This window comes from Elgaria multicarinata, chromosome 11 (genome assembly GCF_023053635.1).
Source record: "Elgaria multicarinata webbii isolate HBS135686 ecotype San Diego chromosome 11, rElgMul1.1.pri, whole genome shotgun sequence".
NCBI classification, from domain to species: domain Eukaryota; kingdom Metazoa; phylum Chordata; class Lepidosauria; order Squamata; family Anguidae; genus Elgaria; species Elgaria multicarinata.
The window spans coordinates 34,699,566-34,720,662 of record NC_086181.1 but is presented as its reverse complement, the minus strand read 5'-3'; the positions used below and the strand labels follow the sequence as shown (position 1 = coordinate 34,720,662).

The window sequence follows — 21,097 nt, the reverse complement described above, 5'->3', positions numbered from 1 at the left end:
CATCTCTGCATAGTGGACTCTGGGTCTTTTCAATCAAATACTAATGCTGAACACATATATAGCCATTTCTGCGTGTTCAAAGTGTTGTGTATATATCATGCCAGGAAACCTTATGTCATCCTTGCAGGGTAGGTAGCAATAAATCCCTTCTTTTGGAGGGTAGATGAGGCAGAGACCACCGTGATTTGCCTAAAGCCACAGTGCATGTGTGTGAAGGCGAGATAGGAATCAGGAGTTTCATACTTCTGTAGCTTTGGATATTAGTCTAGGTGGCTTCACAGGGTCCCTTTCAACTCAATAGTCCTAGACTCTAAAACATTTCTGTGTCAGAGCCTTGGGCTTGCTAAGAATCCTGACAAAGGGTTCATTTTGTTCTGAAGATTAGCTCGATTCCCACCCACCCCTCCATCCCCCAAATCCCAGAACTTTTGGATGACAAGGAGGTGGCCATGGGCTGCCCTGGAAGGAGGCTTTACCGTTCACTCTCCTAGCTGTAGTGTGTGCTAATGCAGAGGTCCACGGAATGCAAGCAGTGGTAGTTCGAGACTGAAAAAGGTTCAGGCAGAGGGACAGAGTAGCATTTGGACCCTGAAAGCATTTATGGGGCTTGGTGCTCCCCCCTCCAAAACCTGTTGGTGTGGAGAAGAGTTTTCACGTTTTAACAGTGGCCCATAATTTTGTGGCACTCCCATTACTTCTCTGGTGCAAATCACCCCTCCCAAGGGCACCTGGTAAGGGAAAAGGGGCCGTCGGGACTTGGGTTCAAGCCGCTGCCATACAATATCTATATTGTCCAGCTGCTTCTAGGACTAACTGTGACTTAAACTGTAGGATAGGAGCAAAGGCTTTATTTCACTATTAGCAAGGCTCTCGGTGTTCTGCATTCCACAAACGTATCACACATTTGCAGAAACTGGTCCTGGATTCAGCATCGCAAGTATCTTAGATTTTGTTTTATGAAGAGAGAAAAAAAGTTCCTAGTCCTTATGGTTGCAGAGAGTTTTTGCGGGGGTGTGGTGCAGAGCGGTAAAGCAGCAGTTTCTGCAGCTGAAACTCTCCCCACGGCCTGAGTTCGATCCCAGCGAAAGCTGGTTTCAGGCAGCCGGCTCGGGTCGACTCAGCCTTCCATCCTCCCGAGGTCGGTAAAATGAGTACCCAGTTAGCTGGGGGAAAGGTAATAACGGCCGGGGAAGGCAACGGCAAACCACCCCGCTATAAGGCCTGCCAAGAAAACGTCAGCGAAAGCTGGCGTCCTTCCAAGAGTCAGTAATGACTCAGTGCTTGCACGAGACGTTCCTTTCCTTTCCTTTCCTATGGGTATGGTGAAATGTCATTTCATGTGGAAGCGGTTAGATTGCCAAAGGTCAGAAGGCATGACTTTAGCACCCTGCGTGAAAACTCTGCGCCGAAGCAGAATTACACAAAATGAGCAAGCGTGTGAATATTCACTTTATTTGTGTGGCTTATACAGCTATTCGTGATGCAGAATGTAGCTCTCTTTGGTGCAGGAGTTGTCTTAAGTTCAGAGTTTTCACTGATTAGTGAAAAAAGAATGGCGAGTTCTGCGATACCTTAAAGACCGACAAATTGTTCTGGCATAAGCTTTGTCAGATGAATCTATTATTGCTGTAGGTTTAGTAGCTGAAATGGTAGCTAACGGGAAAGAAGCCAGATTGCGTTTTGCAGCCAACGGCATCCACGGACATCTCTGGGAGCCTCCATATTTGAACAACTTTAGTGGGACACACATTCAGGGGGACTTTTGCTTCACAGGGTCTGCTTTGCCCTTACGTTGTAACAAAGCACCCACATATTTTGGCTGCTGAGCGACATAATCCAAACAGTAACGGCCACCCAGGTAGGAGCCACAGACCAAGTGATACTGGAAATCCAGGCGCCCGTGATTTAAGTAACAGACCTCATTGTGTGGTTTCCCAGACTCAAGGGTCTTCTCACAAAGTCCCAGACGATCATCATCATATGTGTTGTCTTCATCCCAGACTTGGACCAGGAGTTTGCTGGTATCTCCCAAGACCTGGATGTTCCCCAGATCCAAGTGGACCTGCCATACCGGGTTGTCATTGTTCCACACGGTGGACGTGCGACTCTCCTTCCCTTGGTAGAACACCTTGACGTAGGCGTCAGTACGGGTGAAGTAGTCCCCCCACAGACCGTGAGCACGTTGGATTGTCACCGTCAGCTTGCCGAGGCCTCGTTCTCGTGAGCAACACATGGCATTGGTGGTGCTGTCACTGGGACACACACAGGAACAGGGGTCCCGAGCGCTGCGTTGAGTCCCTGGTGGACAAGGTTGGGTGCAGTTCCTCCACAGAGCTCTTTCAGTCACATACTCACTCACTGCCTGCCTCAAGCTCTCCCTTTTAGGGTCCTCCTTGGGCACCAAAGTATGAATGGGCTCTAGCGAGTAAGAAAGGAGCCCGGGCATAGATTTGAGGGTTTCCAACCACTGCTTGAAGGCCTCCGTGTTCTGATCATCAGAAAAGAGCAGGTCCGTGTGACTGTCCCCGCCCACAATCTCAGTGTGCCGCTCTTTGTACAGCTGGTGGAAGCCGCCTTTAAACGCCTTTTTGTTTTTCAGCTCTTCGCATGTCTTGTAGGCCGCATCCATCTTGCCTTTGCCGTCACCAATACTGGCTGACGCCTCGACGCTCAAGCAGTCCTTGACCTCGTCGGCGGTCACCCCGTACAGCACCGACTCACACTCCCGCACGGCCGTCACGTCCCTCACGCGCCCCCCCAGGTGAAGCCGCCTGATAAAGTGAGTCCCGTAGGTTCCAATGAGCTGGCGGTATTCCAGCAGGGAGGCACGGTGGTACTTCTTGGGGAGACTCTTCACAGCGTGTTTGAAGTGCTGGGTGAGCGGCCAGTGGTGGCCAATGCGGAAGCTGCAAAAGAAACAAGAAGGCCGTTCAGAGAACAGGAAAGGAAGCAGAGCGTCTGTTAGGGGTTTCCCCTCACAATCCCTTTTTTGGAGTTATTTATTTATTTATTGTGTTTGTATCCCAACTTTTTTCCTCCAAGGAACCCAAAGCAGTGTACATAATCCTCCTCCTCTCCGTTTTTATCCTCACAACGACAACCCTGTGAGGTAGGTTGGGCTGAGAGTCAGTGACTGGCCCAAGTCACCCCGTGAGCTTCCATGGCTGAGTGGGGACTAGAACCTGGATCTTGGGTGACCATATGGAAAGGAGGACAGGGCTTCTGCATCTTTAAGAGTTGTACTGAAAAGGGAATTTCAGCAGGGGTCATTTGTAGGCATGCAGCACCTGGTGAAATTCCCTCTTCGTTGCAACAGTTTAAAGCTGCAAGAGCCCTGCCCTATTTTGTATCAGAATGTGTCTGTTGAATATTTCATCCCAGGACTAGGAATAATAATTTAAAAATCCCTGTAGCTGTTATGGCTGTGAGCATGGTATCATGTTCAAAGGGCCTAAGGACTAACTTTAGCCGGTTCTTATTTTTTAAAACAGTTAAAACTGCAGCAGCCCTGCCCTCTTGACCAGATACAAAAGAGGGCAGGGCTCATGCAGCTTTAAACTGTTGCAACGAAGAGGGAATTTCACCAGGTGCTGCATGCCTACAAATGACACCTGATGAAATTCCCTTTTCTGCGCAACTGTTAATGATACAGAAGCCTTGTCCTCTTTTCCATATGGTCACCCTAAGTTATGCATTGCTCATGCTCACCATTCATAGACACTAAAATGGCCCCTGCCCATCCAGGGCCATTACCACCAATTGCCCTGTGCAAAGGATCCCAGAAGAGAGAGGCAGGCAACCAAAGATCACCTCTGCCCTTCTTCAGTGCATTGCATTCCGTTAACCATTTCGTGGTTAAGCAGCATGGTTTAGTGTGTTGTCTGAACGGGGCCATTGTTTTATAACGTTTTTTATTCATGTATCATCATTTTACTTACAAGCGGCCTTGGTAAGTTTTTATCCTGTCAGGAGGGATTTAAGTAAAGGTAATAAATAAATGCACGCAGACGCTTGAGGTGTTGGACTGGAACTGGGGAGGCCACTCGACCATGAAGCTGCCTAGGTGACTCTCGGCCAGGCCCTGACCGGCAGCCTAATCCCCCTCACAGGGTGGTGGTAAGGATAAAATGGAGAGGAGGGTCATGTACTCCACCTTGGTCTCCTTGGAGGAAAAAAAAGGTGGGATATATGAAAGTGTAACAAATACGTAAAACATTAAAAAAAAACAGGTAGTGACAGGGGGATTCCACACGTCGTACTGAGGGCGCTTCCATGCGCCCCCAGTGCGACCCCAAAGCGATCGTGTAGCTTGCCTGGAGAAGCTCTCCACCCCGCCTTCTTCCGCCGAGCTCTCCGACCCGGCCGGCGAGGAGGTAGGTGGGTGGCAGCGGCGGCAAGGACGCCTCTTCCTCGTCTCTTCTCCAGGCAAGCTACACGATCGCTTTGGGGTCGCACTGGGGGCGCATGGAAGCGCCCTCAGCACGACGTGTAGAATCCCCCAGGGTTTTACATGTTTCCATTGCTTATGAGGAAATTGCTATTTTTTGGCATTCATTTTCTTAGAATCATAGAATAGTAGAGTTGGAAGGGGCCTATAAGGCCGTCGAGTCCAACCCCCTGCTCCATGCAGGAATCCACCTTTTATTCAAACCTCACTTGGAAATGTGACACCCCACCCCACCCCACCCCACCAAGCAAGGAAAACCAGCGCTAGGCCAGCCTTCTCCCCGGACTCCATCTCTGCCACCTGCTTCTCCACTCCGCGCCTTCGTTACCTGTAGTAGGAGCAGGAGACTTCGTGTCTAGCGAAACTGTACTTGTCCTGTGAGCTCTTGTCTACGCTGAAGTCGGCTGTCTTGGAGTGCGACCCCGCCAAAGCCACTTGGACGTTCGTTTGGGGCTTCACCTGCACGTCTAGCCCAACCCTCCAGTCGTTTTTCACGTCGGATCCTGCCGCCTGAACCACGCCGATGCCGTTGCTTTGCAGGGAGGTGTGCACCTTCCGCTGGCACGAGACTTTGGCCTCCCAGTCAGCGGCAGCCAACGGGAGCCTCTGGAGCGGCTTCCCCTCCAGCATGGGATTCCGGCACAAGGTGCAGGTGCCGTCCGCTCTCTGCCACTGGCTCATGTCCAACACCTTGGCCCCTTTCCTCTCTAGCGTGGTGATGTCAATGCCCTCCCCAGCCAAATTGTGGCCGGGCACAAAGTCCTCGTGCTCCTCGCATTCGTCGGCTTCGGCCGCCTGGCATTGCGGAGAGACGCGGGGCAAGAAGAGGAGGAAGAGGAGAGGCGCGAAAGCGGCAGAGGAAGGGCTGGCGCTGAGCATGGCTGACCCTACGCGGGGAAGAGAAAGGCGAGGCGGTGAACGTGCTCAGCCGGGGGGACGCGTCGCACATCGAGCCCAGAAGAGGGGCCACGTTTTAGCCTGTTGGAGCCACGTGTGAAGAAAGCACACCGCTACTTCGTGGCATTCGGCTGGCACAGGATATGGTGGGGGCTGCCCATTTTAAAAGGGGATTAGAGAGATCCCTGGTTTGTCAAAGCCAGATATTAGCCACAATGGCTAATTCAATGGCTAGTTCAATGGCAATTGACCTCTCTGAATACAAGTTGTTGTTATTGTTATTATTAATAATAATTTATTTATTTATTTATTTATTTATTTATTTATTTATTTATTTATTAAACTTATATACCGCTCCCATAGCCAGGGCTCTCTGGGCGGTTTACAGAAATTCTAAAATTGAGGTAAAAACAAATATACAAAATTTAAAACTCTAAAACACAGAACATACACACGTAAAGCATTAAAAACCGATTAAAAACTAAACATGTGGGTAATTAGGATGTGCCGCCATATGCCTGGGCAAAGAGGAAAGTCTCAACCTGGCGCCGAAAGGATAATAATAATAATATCCCACCATTTGTCCAATGCTGGGCCTCAAAGTGGCATTACAAAAATTAAAACATACACATTTAAAACCTATAAATATATACAAAAGTTAAAACTATATTAAACATATTCCAATATTAAAATATTTAAACATTTTAAATGAGAGTTTTAAAAGTCCTTGGCACAGACGGAGGTCCAGATCATTTGCTAAAGGCCTGCTGGAACAAAAAAGTCTTTGCCTGCCTCCTAAGGCACATCAGGGAGGGAGCCGGTCCACCTTCCCTGGGAAGAGAGTTCCAGGGCACTGGAGCAGACACGGAGAACCCGTCCCCCACGTGTTCCCACCAGGCGCGCCTGTGATGGTGGTGGGACTGAAAGAAGGGCTTCCTCAGAAGATCTCAAAGCACAGGCAGGCTCATAAGGGAGAATACGGTCTTCCAGATAACCTGGACCCGAGCTTTATAGGTGATAACCAGCACTTTGAATTGTGCCTGGAAGCCAGGGGAGCTGTTTTAACAGGGCAGTCGTATGTTCCCTGTAACCAGCCCTGGGCAGCAGCAGCAAGACAGAGTGGTTTTCCGTATGTCCTGCATCCCAGAGCTTTCTAGGAGATGCTACTGAACCTGAATGCTGGACTAGGCAGCAACAGACGTGTTGGGCTACAACTTCTAGCACCCCCAAACCCCAACACGGCTGGCTGGGGGATGCGGAGGATTGTAGCCCAATGCATTTGGGAGGAGGCTGCTCTCGCCTCCCTCTGAAACCTTTCGGTTGAAGTTTGGTCATATTAAGTTGGGCAGCGAAACGTCATAGGAGAGCAAAATGCTCCCCGTTCAGTTTCTGCAGGTTGCCCTTTTAAATGTCTCTCTGGTGTTTTGCATCAAAGCTGACTTCATAGAATCATAGAATAGCCGAGTTGGAAGGGGCCTGCAAGGCCATCGAGTCCAACCCCCTGCTCAATGCAGGAATCCACTTATAAAATAGGGGAAGGGTTCTGTTGGCAGGTAAATAGAATAGCAGAGTTGGAAGAGGCCTATAACGCCCCTGCTCATTGCAGGAATCCACCCTAAAGCATACCAGACAGATGGTTGTCCAGCTGCCTCTTGAATGCCTCTAGTGTGGGAGAGCCCACCACCTCCCTAGGTAACTGGTTCCATTGTCATACTGCTCTAACAGTCAGGCAGTTTTTCCTGATGTCCAGCCGGAATCTGGCTTCCTTTAACTTGAGCCCGTTATTCCATGTCCTGCACTCTGGGATGATTCTCCTCCTCCCAGCCTTTATTCCTCAAATGCATTTATTAAGAATATACCATGCAGAAGAAAAGATTGCACTTCGGGTTCGGAAGTGACCCCAGGCAGAGAATTCTGTACCCTCCAACTTTTCACCAAGGAAAATTGGGACGTGCCCACAACACCCTGGTCATCGTGCTAAGGATGCCGTCTTGCCCCATCTCCTCTACTGTGATGCGCAGTCTTCCCCATCAGCTGCAGATCCATTTTCAACTGCCCCGTCCTCCCCTAATTTAAAAGCCAAGAGGGCATGGGGGTATTTTTTTGGTTAGAGATATACTTTTTTTAAAAAAAAAATGAGGCAGGGAGAAGTGTATTTATTTCACAGTAAGTCATCAACTCTTCAAAATCTTATTCGGAGTTGCAGTGTGTGCAAAATAGCGGGCTGTGCCTTTAAGTTCATGAGCATGCATTGGCCTCCATATGCATTAGGGAGAAGATTCACCCACCACCACCACCCTGCTCAATTCACTTCTAAAAACCCTGGGAAAGGGGGATGAATCCTGATGAATGAATGCTCTGGCAGGTCAATTTTTAACAAGGCATTTCCACCAGCGACAGCGACTTACCAGGCTCAGGGGGACCAGAAATATAGGGACAGTTGAAGTATGTGGAATTACCACCCTAAGAATGTCAGCTATCATTTAAAAGCAAAGCAAGGTTCTAGCCATTAAGGTGGTTTGAAAGCGTTGGGGGGCGGGGGGGGGGCTGCCTGCTGAAATCCAAGGTGAGAATGGGAGCTGAGCAGGATTTCCAGTGGTGGCAAGATGGATGTGAGCTAAAATCGTGCATAGCCACACACACACACCCGTTTCCAGATCAAACAAAATGATGCACACCGCTGCTGCAGCCAATCTTTCTTCCACCCCTAATTTACAAAGAGATCAAAGTGGCATTTCTTTAAATCCCTCAAAAAGTACATACCTTAGGTGGCAGGAGCAGGGGGAAGCGTGCGCATTAGTCGGATGGGGCTGGTGTGTATGGCTGTGTGTGCACACGCCTGGGTTTATCTCCCAGGGACAGGATGTTGCAGTTTAGAAGGTGGAAAGAGAAACCAAATCTCAGATGTGACACCGTCATACATCAAGGGAGCCTTGCAAAGTGGACAGAAGGTGTGATCCTGAGGTTTGCACTCATCGTAAGCACATCAGAGGGGGTTGGATACTTATTGCTGCAGAAGCGTGACACATGGGCAGAACAGCCTCACCAATTCACACCTCTGCAAATATTTTGTTTGTTCTGTTCAACCCTTCTTTCAAAGAGGACAACATACCCCTCCCGGCCCCATTTTATAGAGACTGAGAGAGGATGTGACTGGCCCAGGGTCACCCAGTGATTAATGCAGTTTGTGTGGGGATTTGAACTCGGGTCTCCCAAGGCCTGATTTGATCTACTCCAGCCTTCCCTAGATTGGTGCCCTCCAGATGTTTCAGATTACAACTCCCCAAATGTCTGACCATTGGCCATGCTGGCTGGAGCCGATCGGAGTTGTAGTCCAAAACATCTGGAAGGCAACAGGTTAGGGAAGGCTGCTCTAACCACTCCACCGCACCACTCATTGCAGCCAAGGCTTAGGGTTCATCAAAAGTTGTTCGAGTAAAATGATGACTGGAATCATTTGTGGCCAAAAAAGACAGCTCCAAAATACAAAGAAACAAATTCTCTTCCATTGTACAAAAATGTCTGTGCCTGCTCACCTGGGGACAATTTCTAATTACCGTAGGTGAGTAGCTATTTTCCAGACTAAATGAAACATTTCCAAGTGTATTTTTTTCTCACCCTTGGGCAGAGAGCAATTATTTTGAATCGGTGATAAATGGCTCTAGGTAATTCTTTCCTCATCGCAAGAGGACTCAGGGTGACATGGCCTTGCAAAGCTAAGTGGTTGTTTGGGTCTCCATGGATGTTTGAAGAACTGAACTCTAAACCTGGCATGATTCCCAGGCCATCCTTGTACGGATCTCCCAATGCTCTGGAAATGAACAGAGAGAGGGAATTAAACTACCAAGTAGCATAACCCTTAGCCCAAGAGGAGGGGACACCATGGAGCAATCCACAAAGATGTAGAGTCAGTGACTGCAGCTGCTTAGTGACAAGGTAACATCCCAGAGAACAGCTATTGAAAATCTATTCCTGGGTTTCCAGCTAATTTATAGGAAGCTGCCCTTGCCCATCCTAATTCAGTATTGTCTGTTCTGGCATCACTGGCTGCCTGATCCCTTTACCTGGAGTTTTCCAGGATTAAACCCACACTAGCTGGGGCTGACTGGAATTGTAGTCCAAAATATCTAGAAGGGACCAGGTTAGGGAAGGCTGGTCTAGGGGGTTAGGCTTTGGGGCTGGGGGCCCAGGCCTTGAAATTCCTGAATCTCATCCAATAATTCAATATTGTGAACTTCTTAGAGATGTTAAGAGATTAAGCAGCATAAATAAAAGTTGAAAATAAAATATATAATAGCTGCTGCCTTTCTGCCAGGCAAAGCCTCCGCACCTTTAATACATGCCAAGTAGAAATGCAACAGGTGAAGTTGTTCCTGCCAAGGGGAAGCAGAAAAGGCTTGGTCCATATGAAGCACATGTTTTGCATGCAAGAGTATTAAAATATCCCAGGTAAAAAGGATAATGGGTAGTTGAGCCACAGAAGACCTCTCTGTCCAAGACCCTGAGGAACTGCTGCTGAACTCCAGCTAGTTAGACTGGATACCCACCTTTTAAGATGTATACATTCTTCGAATGGTTCTCTGGGGTACCTTGAACCTTCAATCCCATTTTATTGCATTCCCCCCTGCTTTTGTATATGAGTACATTTAGGGTGACCATATTTTGGAAACCAAAAAGGAGAACATGGTTGCCCCCCAAGGGGGCATATCCAGTACCAAGGGGGCATGCCCACACGAACATAGGCTTGGTCACATGTCTGATTTTACAGCACACATTTAAGACAAATCTGTTCTACATAACATCTTAATGTTAAAATCACTGAAATAAAGAACAAGTGAGAGATTCAATGTATCTGAAATTAACTTTACTCACTCTTACTTTTGTAGGTTTTGATGTACTTTGAAGCTTTTGCTATACTCTGTGTTACATTCTCCCCTTCCCTCAAATATCTTTTCTGACTGTATCTTCACTCATTGCAAGCTGCTGTTGTTGTTAACAGGGTTTGCTACTGGCCCCAGATCTGTTTCAAATTTGGTATGGCTAAAGCTCTACCTAAAAGCTATCATGGTGCCAACTTTCAGCTCTTTATCTTTAAAAATGACAGTTTAAAAAATAATAATTTTAAAACCTTATTTTTTAAAAAATTCCTAAAAAATCAATGGATGAACACATCTGTTTCAAATTTGGTATGACTAAAGCCCTTCCTAAGAGCTACCATTGTGCCAAATTTCATGTCTTTATCTTAAAAAATGACGGAGTTATAAGCATTTTTGTTAATTCTCATTAGAGCTGCTCTTCGGGGGGGGGGGGGGGGAAATCCGGATTTGCCCTCCCGGATTTGCCATCAAAAACCCGGACAAATCCGGTCATATGGTCACCCTAAGTCCATTGCTGCTGCTGCTTTTGCACATTTTCAGCCTTTTGTATAATTGCACATATTTTGTCGTTTCATTGCCTTTTGGCATTTATATTGTGGTGTTCTGCAACCATCAACCTTCCTCGTTTGGCTGACTCAGTATATGTCAGCTCTGCCTGCTGAATTTCTGCCTGTCATGCAACCAGGCGTTTTGTGACTCACCAGAGGTTTCGGCCTACAACTCCCATCCCTCCTCACCATTGGGCTGATGGCAGTTACAGGCCAAATCATCTGGAGGGCCACAAATTACCAACTCCTGCTCAGGGATAGAAAAATAATATGTGACTGTCCTGACCCCACCCACAGCGCGGGCAGCTTTCAGGTCACTCCCGTTGAGTCATAAGGCCTCAACCGATGTCCCCTCAGCTGATGATGTTCTGGGTGGGTGGCTTATTCTTTTCACACTTCCAGCCACAGACAGCTTCAGAAACAGGCCAGCGACTGATTGTGAAATCCCCTCGCATCCACACTGCTGTTTCAATTGACAGGTCGGAGAGGAGCAGTGTGACGCCCAAAGAAACCACCGAGTATAGAAGTTCCCACTGGGTCCCACACCGGCTAAACAGACGAGACGCATCTCATGCCCAATTAAGGGCAGCAGTCCTCTTTGCCATTTGGGAGTGTGCGCCCACAAGGTTTTCCGACCCACCTGAAATGGTATCCACATCTATTTTCGCCATGGGTACATGCACTGGACACTCCCTGGGGAGCTGAGGCAGGCCGGGACCCCCTGCCATCTGCCGCCATGAGGGTCTGCCCCTGGGAGAAGAGAGTGAGAGGCTAGGAGTAGACTAGAAGTAGGGAGGCCATATGAAAAGGAGGACAGAGCTCCCGTATCTTTAAGTTGTTTAGAAAAAGGAATTCCAGCAAGTGTCGTTTGTATGCATGCAGCACTGGGTGAAATTCCCTCTTCATCACAACAGTTAAAGCCGCTGGAGCCCGGCCCTGTTTTGTATCTGGTCACTCTAGCTATACCCCTGCAGCTTTAACTGTTGTGATGAAGAGGGGATTTCACCAGGTGCTGCACAAATTACAGTCACAAATGACACCTGCTGAAATCCCCTTTTCTATTCAGCTGTTAAAGATACAGGAGCCCTGTCCTCCTTTCCATAGGGTCACCCTAACTAAAAGCTTCTAGCCAACGCATTGGCTAGTTCATGCAAAGCAACGTAGGATTTCAACCCTGCGCTGACAGGAGAAGCCAAAACAGGCAGGATTCCCTGGTCTGGACCTAGCAACCCACTGCCGGCCCACCTCCTTCCTGCCAAAACTGCACAACCCCCTCTATCTCCAGGCCCTAAGTACACATTTTGTTGCAGTCATGTTTTTGAAACTCCATGACACACTGCTTCCTCAGGTGCGGCCTTTTCAGCCACAGCATACTTTTCTCTACTTCCTTTAACACTCATCTTCACTCCTTCCCCATCACAAGACTCTCTTCGATTAGCCCCTACTTGCCCCCATTCTCCTGCTCTTTCCTCAAGCCTTACTCTCTACCCGCCCTCCTTACTCCTACGCTACACCCTTCCTTCCGTCCCCTGGCCTCTAGGGACCCTGTCCCCTTTCCCGCCTCCCAGGATTTTTTCCCAGCTACCCACTTGTGTGAGGTTTTTAAGTCCCAGCTAAAGTGACAGCTTTCCCTTCCCTCCAAGAAGTTGGACAGCAAATTGCTTAGCTCCCTGAGCAACAGAACATTCCAAGACATCACAGCAGCCCAGCCAATCAGTGTAAGAGGGTTCATCGTCACAAGTGGATGGGCTAAGAGCCAAGAACTGTTGTGCTTTCTGGAAGGGTCATGGGGTTTTGAAACAGGTGAAGTGGGGAGGAGGACAGGAAAGGAACGGATCGCCTGAATCCTGTCCTCAGCTCTAGAAGAGGAGTTACATACAACAGGTTAGGTAAGAAGAGTCAAAGACTTCGGGGTTCTATTTCTTATATCCACAACTTGTACATCACATGACACCCCAAGTATTTTTTCTTCTTTTTCCTTTAAAAAACAAACCCAAGGCTTTTATTACGACCTGTTCATACAAACGCGGGCAATGTGAGACAGATGAATTGAGATAATTGTTCTAGAAGGAGATGGGGGGGGGTCCCCCCTTGCTTCCTCCCCCCTCCCCTTTCCCAATTCAACCTTGCTTACCACTCGCAAAACTGCACATAACGCAAGATTTTAAACGAACAGATCGCAACACATGCACACGCGCCTTACTGCAGGACGCACTTTGCCCTGCAGGGGGCAGAAGCACACACACGCGCACAACCACACAACACATATCAACCCCCCCATTACTGATTGGGTCAGGGTGTCCATGTTCCAACACGATCTCCCCCCACCCACCCGAAGGAACATTTCCTTTTTTAATGATACTGGGGAAGCAGGGGCGGGGTTAGACAGGTTGAGAAATGGGAGCCCCACCTGCTTTCGTAAAGCGGTGGGACTTAAGAAGCACGTGTGGCCAGGCCCCCTTTTGCAAGAGGTGCTCGGGGGCACGGGAAGAGCCATGCTTCAAACGGAGGCCTTGAAGGAGCGCTGTCCACACAGCGCATTGTACAGCAGAAGATGAGGCTGCGAGTTCGGGAAGGGCCTTGAAACAGGCAAAGCCGTGCGGCCCAGTCACATGTCAGGAAAGGGGGGCGGAGCTTAAGAGGGTTCCGTGAGAGCTTCGGGCAGACAATCCGAGGGGGGTTCCTTGCCGGTCTCCGTCCTGTCGTCATGGTGATGGTGGTGGATGTGGGCGGGGAGGAGGGGCTCGTAGGTCGTGATGGTGGCAGTCACCACGGTGTCCTCGGGGGTCCTGCTTTCTAGGCCCACGTGGGTCTTCAGGTGCTTGCGCAGGTCTGAGGCGCCCAGGAAGGCCTTAGAGCAGTGGGGGCAGGCGTGGGGGCGGACCCCCGAGTGGATGCGCTCATGTTTACGCAGCCCGGCCCGGTCCGAGAAGCCTTTGCCGCATTCCGGGCAAGGAAACGGCCGCAGGCTGGGGTGGTGCAGACGTTCGTGGCGGCGCAGTTCTTGTGTCGAGGAGAACGCCTCCCCGCACTCCCCGCAGGCCGGCACCACCGTGGCCACGACGATGGTCGAGGGGTCGCCCGGGGGCGGTTCTTGGTTGCCGAGGGGCACGGCCTTGTCGTCGTTGTCGTGGTTCTCGTTGCCGTGGGTGCGCTCGTGCTTCCGGAGGCTGGAGGACACCACGAAGGCCTTGCCGCAGCGGCCGCACTTGAAGGGCCGCTCGCCAGAGTGGACCCGGTAGTGCTTGGTGAGGCTGGCCCGCTCGGCGAAGCTCTTGCCGCACTCCCCGCACTGGTGGGGCCGCTGGCCCGAGTGCACCAGCAGGTGGCGCTTGAGGTCCCAGGAGGCCACGAAGCTCTTGTCGCACTGGGCGCACTTGTGGGGCCGCTCGCCCGTGTGGATGCGCTGGTGCATGGCCAGGTCGGCCGGCTGGCGGAAGGCTTTGCCGCACTTGTCGCAGGCGTAGGGCTTGAGGCCCTGGTGGGCCCGCTGGTGCCTGCGGAAGCTGGAGGGGTCGCTGAACATGCGCCCGCACTGCGGGCAGAGGAAGGGCTTCTCCCCGGAGTGGGTGCGCTGGTGGCTCTGGAAGGAGGAGAGCTGGGTGAAGCCCTTGCCGCAGAGGCTGCAGCGGTAGGGCTTGTGGGCCGCGTGGATGCGCTGGTGGCAGGCCAGCGACGAGGAGCGGGAGAAGGCCTTGCCGCAGTCCTGGCAGAGGAAGGGCCGCTCGCCGGTGTGCGAGCGCTCGTGGTTCTTGAGGTCCTTGAGCTCCGCGTAGGTCTTGCGGCACGCCTCGCACTGGTAGGGGCGCAGGCCGGCGTGCGTGCGGCGGTGCTTGCGGAAGACCGAGGGGTCGGCGAAGCGCTTGCCGCACTCGCCGCAGGCGTAGGGCTTCTCGCCCGTGTGGGAGCGCTGGTGGATCTTCAGCTTGGAGAGGGTGCCGTAGCCCTTCTGGCACTGCTGGCAGCGGAAGGGCAGGTCCCCCGTGTGCCGGGCCATGTGGACCCGCAGGCAGACGGGCTGCATGAAGGCCTTGCCGCACTCGTGGCACACGAAGGGCTTCTCGCCGCTGTGGCTGCGGCTGTGGTTGCGCAACTCGGGCGCCGTCTTGTAGGCCTTGGCGCAGAGCCCGCACTGGTGCGGCCGCTCCGCCTGGTGGCTCAGCTGGTGCTTCCGGAGCTGCCCGCGGTCGGGGAACTCCTTCCGGCAGCTGGGGCACGCGAGTTTGCCGTCCGAGCCGTCCCCAGTGCCGGCCGCGTGGGACTTCAGATGCCGCAGCACCCGCGGCACACTTGGGAACGTTTTGTTGCACGTCAGGCATTTATAGCGCCGGCCGGATTGAATGTAGCCGGCCTCTTCCTCCTCCTCCTCCTCTTCCCCCTCCAGCTTCACCTCCACCTCTTCTTCCCCCGCCTCAGCCATCTTTGGAGAGGACGCTGCCTGAAACGGACACGGAAAACGAAGTTTAAGGCGGTCTCATGGTGAGAGCTGTATCGTACAGTGGTTAGAGCATTGGGCTCAAACTAGGGAGACATGGGTTCAAATCTCCCCACAGCTATTAAGTTTACTGGATGATCTTGAGCCAGTCATTCTCTCACAGCCGAACCTACCTCACAGGGTTGTTGTGAGGATAAAATGACTGAATATTTGCAAGGGGGGAGAGGGGAGAGAGGACCTTGTACCCTACTCTGTGTGCCTAGGAAGAAGAACAGAGTATAACCACACTAAATAAGTGAATAGAATGGTATGCTAGACTACAATTCCCAGCATCCGCCAACAAGCCTTGCTGACTGGGGGATTCTGAGAGTTGCAGTCCAACACATCTGGAAGGCGCCAGGTTGAATATGGCTGATTTAAGTGGTAGTTCACAATTATTTAAATATATCGTTTTACATATACAGCCAGAAAAGTGCTTTAGCACTACTTAACATTGATTTTAAGAAAAAATTGATGGCGGATAAAAGTTGGCATCCACTGCAACAATTATACTAGATGTTTGCTGAGCCCTGATAAGAGGTGTGTGGCTTTGACAGCCCACATCAAAGCCACACCTCTTTAAAAAAGCTTCGGCTATTGGGTGCTATAAAAATGCAATAAATAAATAAATAAAGACACAAGAGTAGCACTACGGGCATCTACACCTGCAGAGATTGCATTGCTTTTCTGTCCTTCCTTCCCAAAAAAGTTGGACTCCCTCCCATAAGAAAAAAAGACAGGAGCAGCACTGGAAAACAGGGGAAGATTACCGATGGGTGAGCATAAAATGTGAGTGATTGAGCCATGTCGTTTCCACAATAAACCCTCATCAGGGAGCAGCACAAGTTCAATTTCGGTTTAGCTGTCCATGGACTTGAGGGCCCGAGGAGGAGGGATATGCAGGGCTTGTAAATTGACGCTCGCCCATGGCGAGTAGCTACTGTGCCTAGATGAGCCCCAGAGTGGCAAATTGCATCTGCCCATGCTACGCATTCTCCTTTTCTCTTCTCCGGCCTCAACAGGTCTAGTAGCTTGCTGGAGCTGGCTACTCCCTTATTTAGCTTCCTTGTGTGCTTATCTCAGCGTGTTAAAAGGGTTGATGAGTGAAATATACAGAATATTGGTGGAGAAAGGGACGGTGGATAATTCGGGTAAAATGGTTTGGGAGACAGATTTGAAGGTACAAATAGGACAACAGGGTTGGGAGGGATTATGGAAACAAAGAGCGTTGAGAAATATGTCAGTAAGAATAAAAGAGAATTATTATAAAATTGTATGGAGGTGGTACCTAACCCCGGTTAGATTGAATAAGATAAATAATCAGCAATCAGAAAATTGTTGGAGAGGTTGTGGGGTTAAAGGAACGTATTTGCATATGTGGTGGGAATGTAACTATGTTCAGAAATTCTGGAAGATGGTGTTTTTGGAGATTGAAGAAATTGTGGAAATGAAGATAAGAAGAACACCAAAAGTTGCATTGCTATCACTATTTGAAGAAGATTTTAAATGTAAAAAGGAAATTAAGGAACTGATAACGAACCTGTTGATTGCAGCAAGATTAATGGTAGCTAGGAACTGGAAGATTCAAGGGGAATATTCTATTGAAGAATGGTATAAAGAAGTATGGGATATAGCTATTAATGATAAATTGACAAGTAATATTAAATGGAGAAGAGGTATAGCTAAATCAAATGATTTTGAAGGAATTTGGAAACAGTTCCTAATATTTGTGTTTTCTAAAGGAAGTGGGAAACCACCAGCAGAAGGAAGTATGAGATTCTGGAATCAGGAATGAGATCCCGAGGTGGGGGGTGCACTTGTATGTTAATTTTGATTATGTTATTAAGATAAGATACTATGTATTCAACATTTCAACATTATGTAGTATGTTGTTGTTGTTGTTTTTATGTGAAAATAAAATTAAAAAAAATCTCAGCGTCAGCCAGCCCAGGTCAGCGCTGAGCTTAGGGAATGTGGGTCTAGTCTCCGCCTGGTCTCTGTCTCTCTTCTAGACTGCTCTTTAAAGGTAGATGCAGAATAAGCAGAGCCAATATGTGGTGGGCAGCAGGGCAGATATAGAGAACAGGCAAACCCTAAAACAATTATTTGCATTGCTACAGGAATGGGAGCTGCTTACACCATCTTATGGGATACCATGGTTGCACAATGGAGGCCCTCTTCTATGGGGACTCAGTGTGTGTGTGAGGGAATCCCTAATAATCTGTGTGTGAATTAGGATTTTTAGCCAAAAGCTTGGGCAGGGTAACCATCTTGAAACAGAACAAATTGACCCTGTTCAGACGACACGCTAAGCCACAGTGGTTAAGCATTTTGAGCTAAGTATTATGGCTCAGTGTGTTGTGTGAACCAAACCATAATGGCTACATAACTACGGTTTAAACACGGTCTCTAACCATTTACTGCAGAAGGGTTAGAGGCCTAACCATGGCTTAGTGTGTCGTCTGAACAGGCTCATTAAAGTGTAGGACTATATCTTTTTTTATTAAAAAAAAAACAGGCAGAAACGGTGGGAGGGATGAATTTGTGCTGAAAGGCTCTATGGCAGCCGAAGCCTTTCCCAATCTGGCTAGTGATGGTGGGAGTTGTATTACAACACATTTGGAGGATCCCAGGCTGGGTCAGGGGACATTGGTGACACCTATTTCATGCACTTATATTCAAGTTGGGCGTGTTTTGTTTCTCTCTGTGTGCATCATATAGCTATTGGCATCAGAGGGGTCTCCAGAGGACCTGAGAAGGTTTTCTATGAAATTGGGAGAGAGGAGGGTGTCTTTTTGGGAAAGCTGCAGCATTTGAGGGTGGGGATATAGGACGTTCCCTTCACATAAAAGAGAGATTGGCCAGCAGGCAGTTTACAATGAGCACGCAGCTAAATTACAGTCCTCCCTGGATTCCACAAAGCCATTGCAAAATGGCTGTCTGTGGTAGGAGGCCCAATTTCCCTCCCCGCCCCCAGGGGAGAAGGCAAAGCAGCCTGTGTAGGAAGACAGTTCAACATCCAGGAGGGAGGGGCTAGGCAGGAAGGGGGGGGGAGTTTTCTGTGATTCTCGGCTCACAATCTGGCTTAGCTCTTTGCAAAATGGGTGGATTTAGGATCCAGGGGAGAGGAAGGAGTCAGGGAAGGATGGAAGAGAGGGGAGCATCTTAAAATGCAGACAGAGCGAGATCTACAGGAGGTAGAAAGAAAATAATTTTGGAAGAAGATAAAAGTAAAATCAGCTACAATTCTCTCTCTCTCTCTCTCTCTCTCTCTCTCTCTCTCTCTCTCTCTCTCGTGGAGATCCTGAAATTCGAAAAGGAGGTTGGAGATGCGCTCACAAAAAAATCATTTTTGCTTGGCTTTGTAGAGGCTGAAAGCCTGGGGTGTAAAATGGCTGGCTTTAAGACCAAGCGAGGGAAGACAGAAAGGGCTGAAAATTAAAGGGCAGCGTGGAAGAGAAAGTTTTTCCCCTTTCCCCGGGGGTTTAATCCGAACAAAAGCTCGCGTCTCTGAGCATGTCTGGAGAGCCTGTTTCACCCTGTAGGACCAACCCCAGCCATCACACATCTGGGATTAGAAATCCAGGCTCCCCAGCAGGCAGAAGCACAGACTACCCCATCCAGACACCCCTCCCTTCGGGAACATTCAGCTCAGCACTTCCTTAAGGTCCGGCCAAACCCCAAAGAGAAAGGTTTGACGTGGCTCAGCAGCGTAATACAAGCCTGGGTGGCTCCAGGGAGAGGTCCCTAGGCAATTGCCAGATGGCCGCGCTTTCAAGCTGTGGTGATCAACTCAAATTTGGAGCTGCAATATCCGAGTTCATCCTGTTGAACTGGGATATTCTAGATGCATCCGGACTGTCTCTCTTGACCAAGCACAGCTCCTATTTGTGGGTACCTGGTTAAGCGCTTAAGACGGAAGACGTCTCCATTGCAATGGGAGATTAAGCAGTCTATTCAAACATGGTTAAGGTGTGCATTTTTCAAAAATTAAAGCGTTGCATTCCGTGATGGACAAAAGCGTAACTGTCTTTTCATCTCTGAAAAGGTTCTAATTAGAATCACGACCTGCCTTTTGGGAAAAGAAAGGAAACCCCTAACCTCCTTATTAGCAAAGGCTTGTGTGTTGGGTGGGTCCGTGGCAAAAAAAACCCACCCCACCACAGCCCTATTTAGGAGAATGTAATTGTATGGCCTTTATAGAAGCCTTGCAAAGGCATTTCTGCCTCTTTCGCTCCATAAACTGAACGCACAAAGGAGAGCGATGTGCAGCAGCGTGAGCCTGTTACGGACAGCATTGCACTGGAACGGATTCCAGTTTCCAGGAGGGTAGCCGTGCGAATGCGTTGCAGCAGAAACCAACGAAGATCGTTGTGACACCTTAAAAGCTAACACATTTATTATGGCGTATAAGCTTTCGTGGAATAGGCGTCTACTTCACCGACTCCAGCCCCCGTAAGCTTGCATGCCAGAATGAATGCGTTAAGTCTCTTAAGGCGCCCCAAGAAACTGAAGTGGCGATTCCAAACAGGCGTCTGCCGCCGAAATGAGATTCTCCCACGCTGGATAGCAATCCAGCGAAACACAAAGGCTTGGTCCGGCGAGAGGCTCCCTCCCAGCAAAATGGCTGTCTCTAGGACCGGGGGACAAAAAGAACAGACAAGGGAGCAGTCCGCATCGCCTCCGCTTATGTATTTATTTTTGCTCCCAGGTTGAAGGGTCCCGCCGTCTGCTCCCAGCCAGAGGGGCCAAGGCCCTCGGCGTCCCTCCCCGATGCGGTGTGGTTTTTTTTTTTTTAGCAGCGCAGCGCTTCACATCCAAATTAGAACCGCATCTCAGGAGAATCTCTCGCAAAATGGCTGTCTTTAGGACCAGGGGAGGTGGCCGCCGCGGGGAAAGAGGCATGCAAGGGTGCAACGCGAGGGTTTGCATCAGGGCGATTATTATTTTTTAATTACCAAATAAATAAAGAGGAGGTATTAAATCATAGCTTAGGAAGCCTGGCCAAAAGCTGCATCGCGCCCCCCCTTACCTGCTCTCTCCTTTGTCTATTGGCTTTCCCCTTCCACTGCAGTGCCATTCGGACGAGCGCTAGGACCCCGGAGGAAGAAGAGGAAATGGAGGCGGCGGGAGGGGGGCACACACAGAGAGAGAAACCGCACCACCCACAAGCGATCAATGGGGACTTGCAGGGATTGAGTTTATCCCAGTTCAGTTTTACTCCGGAGTGAAAGGGAGCGCTTGCAGTTTAGAACAAGGGTGGAGTCCCTGATGCTCGTTTCGTTGGCTTAAAGGGAGGGGGTTGAATAAGGTGGGTGAGAGGCTGACAGGAAGTGTGGCATGCCCTGGGAATGCGGGGAAGAGGTTCGGAGTTGCACGAAGGCGCAAGTGTGGCATCGCCAACGGAAGTCGAAAGGTATAGGGGCAAGAGGAAGTGTGGCAAGACTGCAGGGAATGGTTTGGTTGGTGCACTTCTGAAAACACGAACAACAAAGTAGAATTAGTTTCAGCTTGCGTCGTCCTTAGATCACGAGATTTGCCACCACGAGGGCCAGGCTGGCGTGTATCGATTAATTTTTTCTATAGCTTTTCTCAATAAACCAAATTTTGCTCTTGTTTGTGTTCTTACACTTTCACTATAAACACTGCTGAGCAGATTCCTCCCCGCACCCCGAATGGAAGTGATGTGGTAGGTGGGTTTCATAGGGTGACCCTATGGAAAGGAGGACAGGGCTCCTGTATCTTTAACGGATGGATAGAAAAGGGAATTTCAGCAGGTGTCTTTTATAGGCATGCAGCACCTGGTGAAATCCCCTCTTCATCACAACAGTTCAAGCTGCAGGAGCCCTGCCCT

General features: G+C 49.6%; 2 protein-coding genes across 2 annotated transcripts; both read right to left on the bottom strand.

The window, feature by feature from the left end:
- Positions 1–1,436: 1,436 nt before the first annotated feature.
- On the bottom strand, positions 1,437–8,179 carry PRF1 (perforin 1). Its single transcript, XM_063138432.1, has 3 exons — positions 8,108–8,179; positions 4,776–5,334; positions 1,437–2,906 (listed from the first exon to the last, which is right to left on the bottom strand). Exons 2-3 carry the CDS (start codon positions 5,324–5,326, stop codon positions 1,751–1,753), a joined length of 1,707 nt encoding a protein of 568 aa, XP_062994502.1. The 5' UTR covers positions 5,327–5,334; positions 8,108–8,179; the 3' UTR covers positions 1,437–1,750.
- Positions 8,180–12,879: 4,700 nt separating this feature from the next.
- Positions 12,880–20,371, bottom strand: ZNF668 (zinc finger protein 668). The gene is made up of 2 exons (XM_063138431.1): positions 20,276–20,371; positions 12,880–15,207 (listed from the first exon to the last, which is right to left on the bottom strand). The coding sequence occupies exons 1-2, from the start codon at positions 20,321–20,323 to the stop codon at positions 13,405–13,407; spliced, it is 1,851 nt and encodes a 616-aa protein (XP_062994501.1). The 5' UTR covers positions 20,324–20,371; the 3' UTR covers positions 12,880–13,404.
- Between the last annotated feature and the right edge of the window lie 726 nt (positions 20,372–21,097).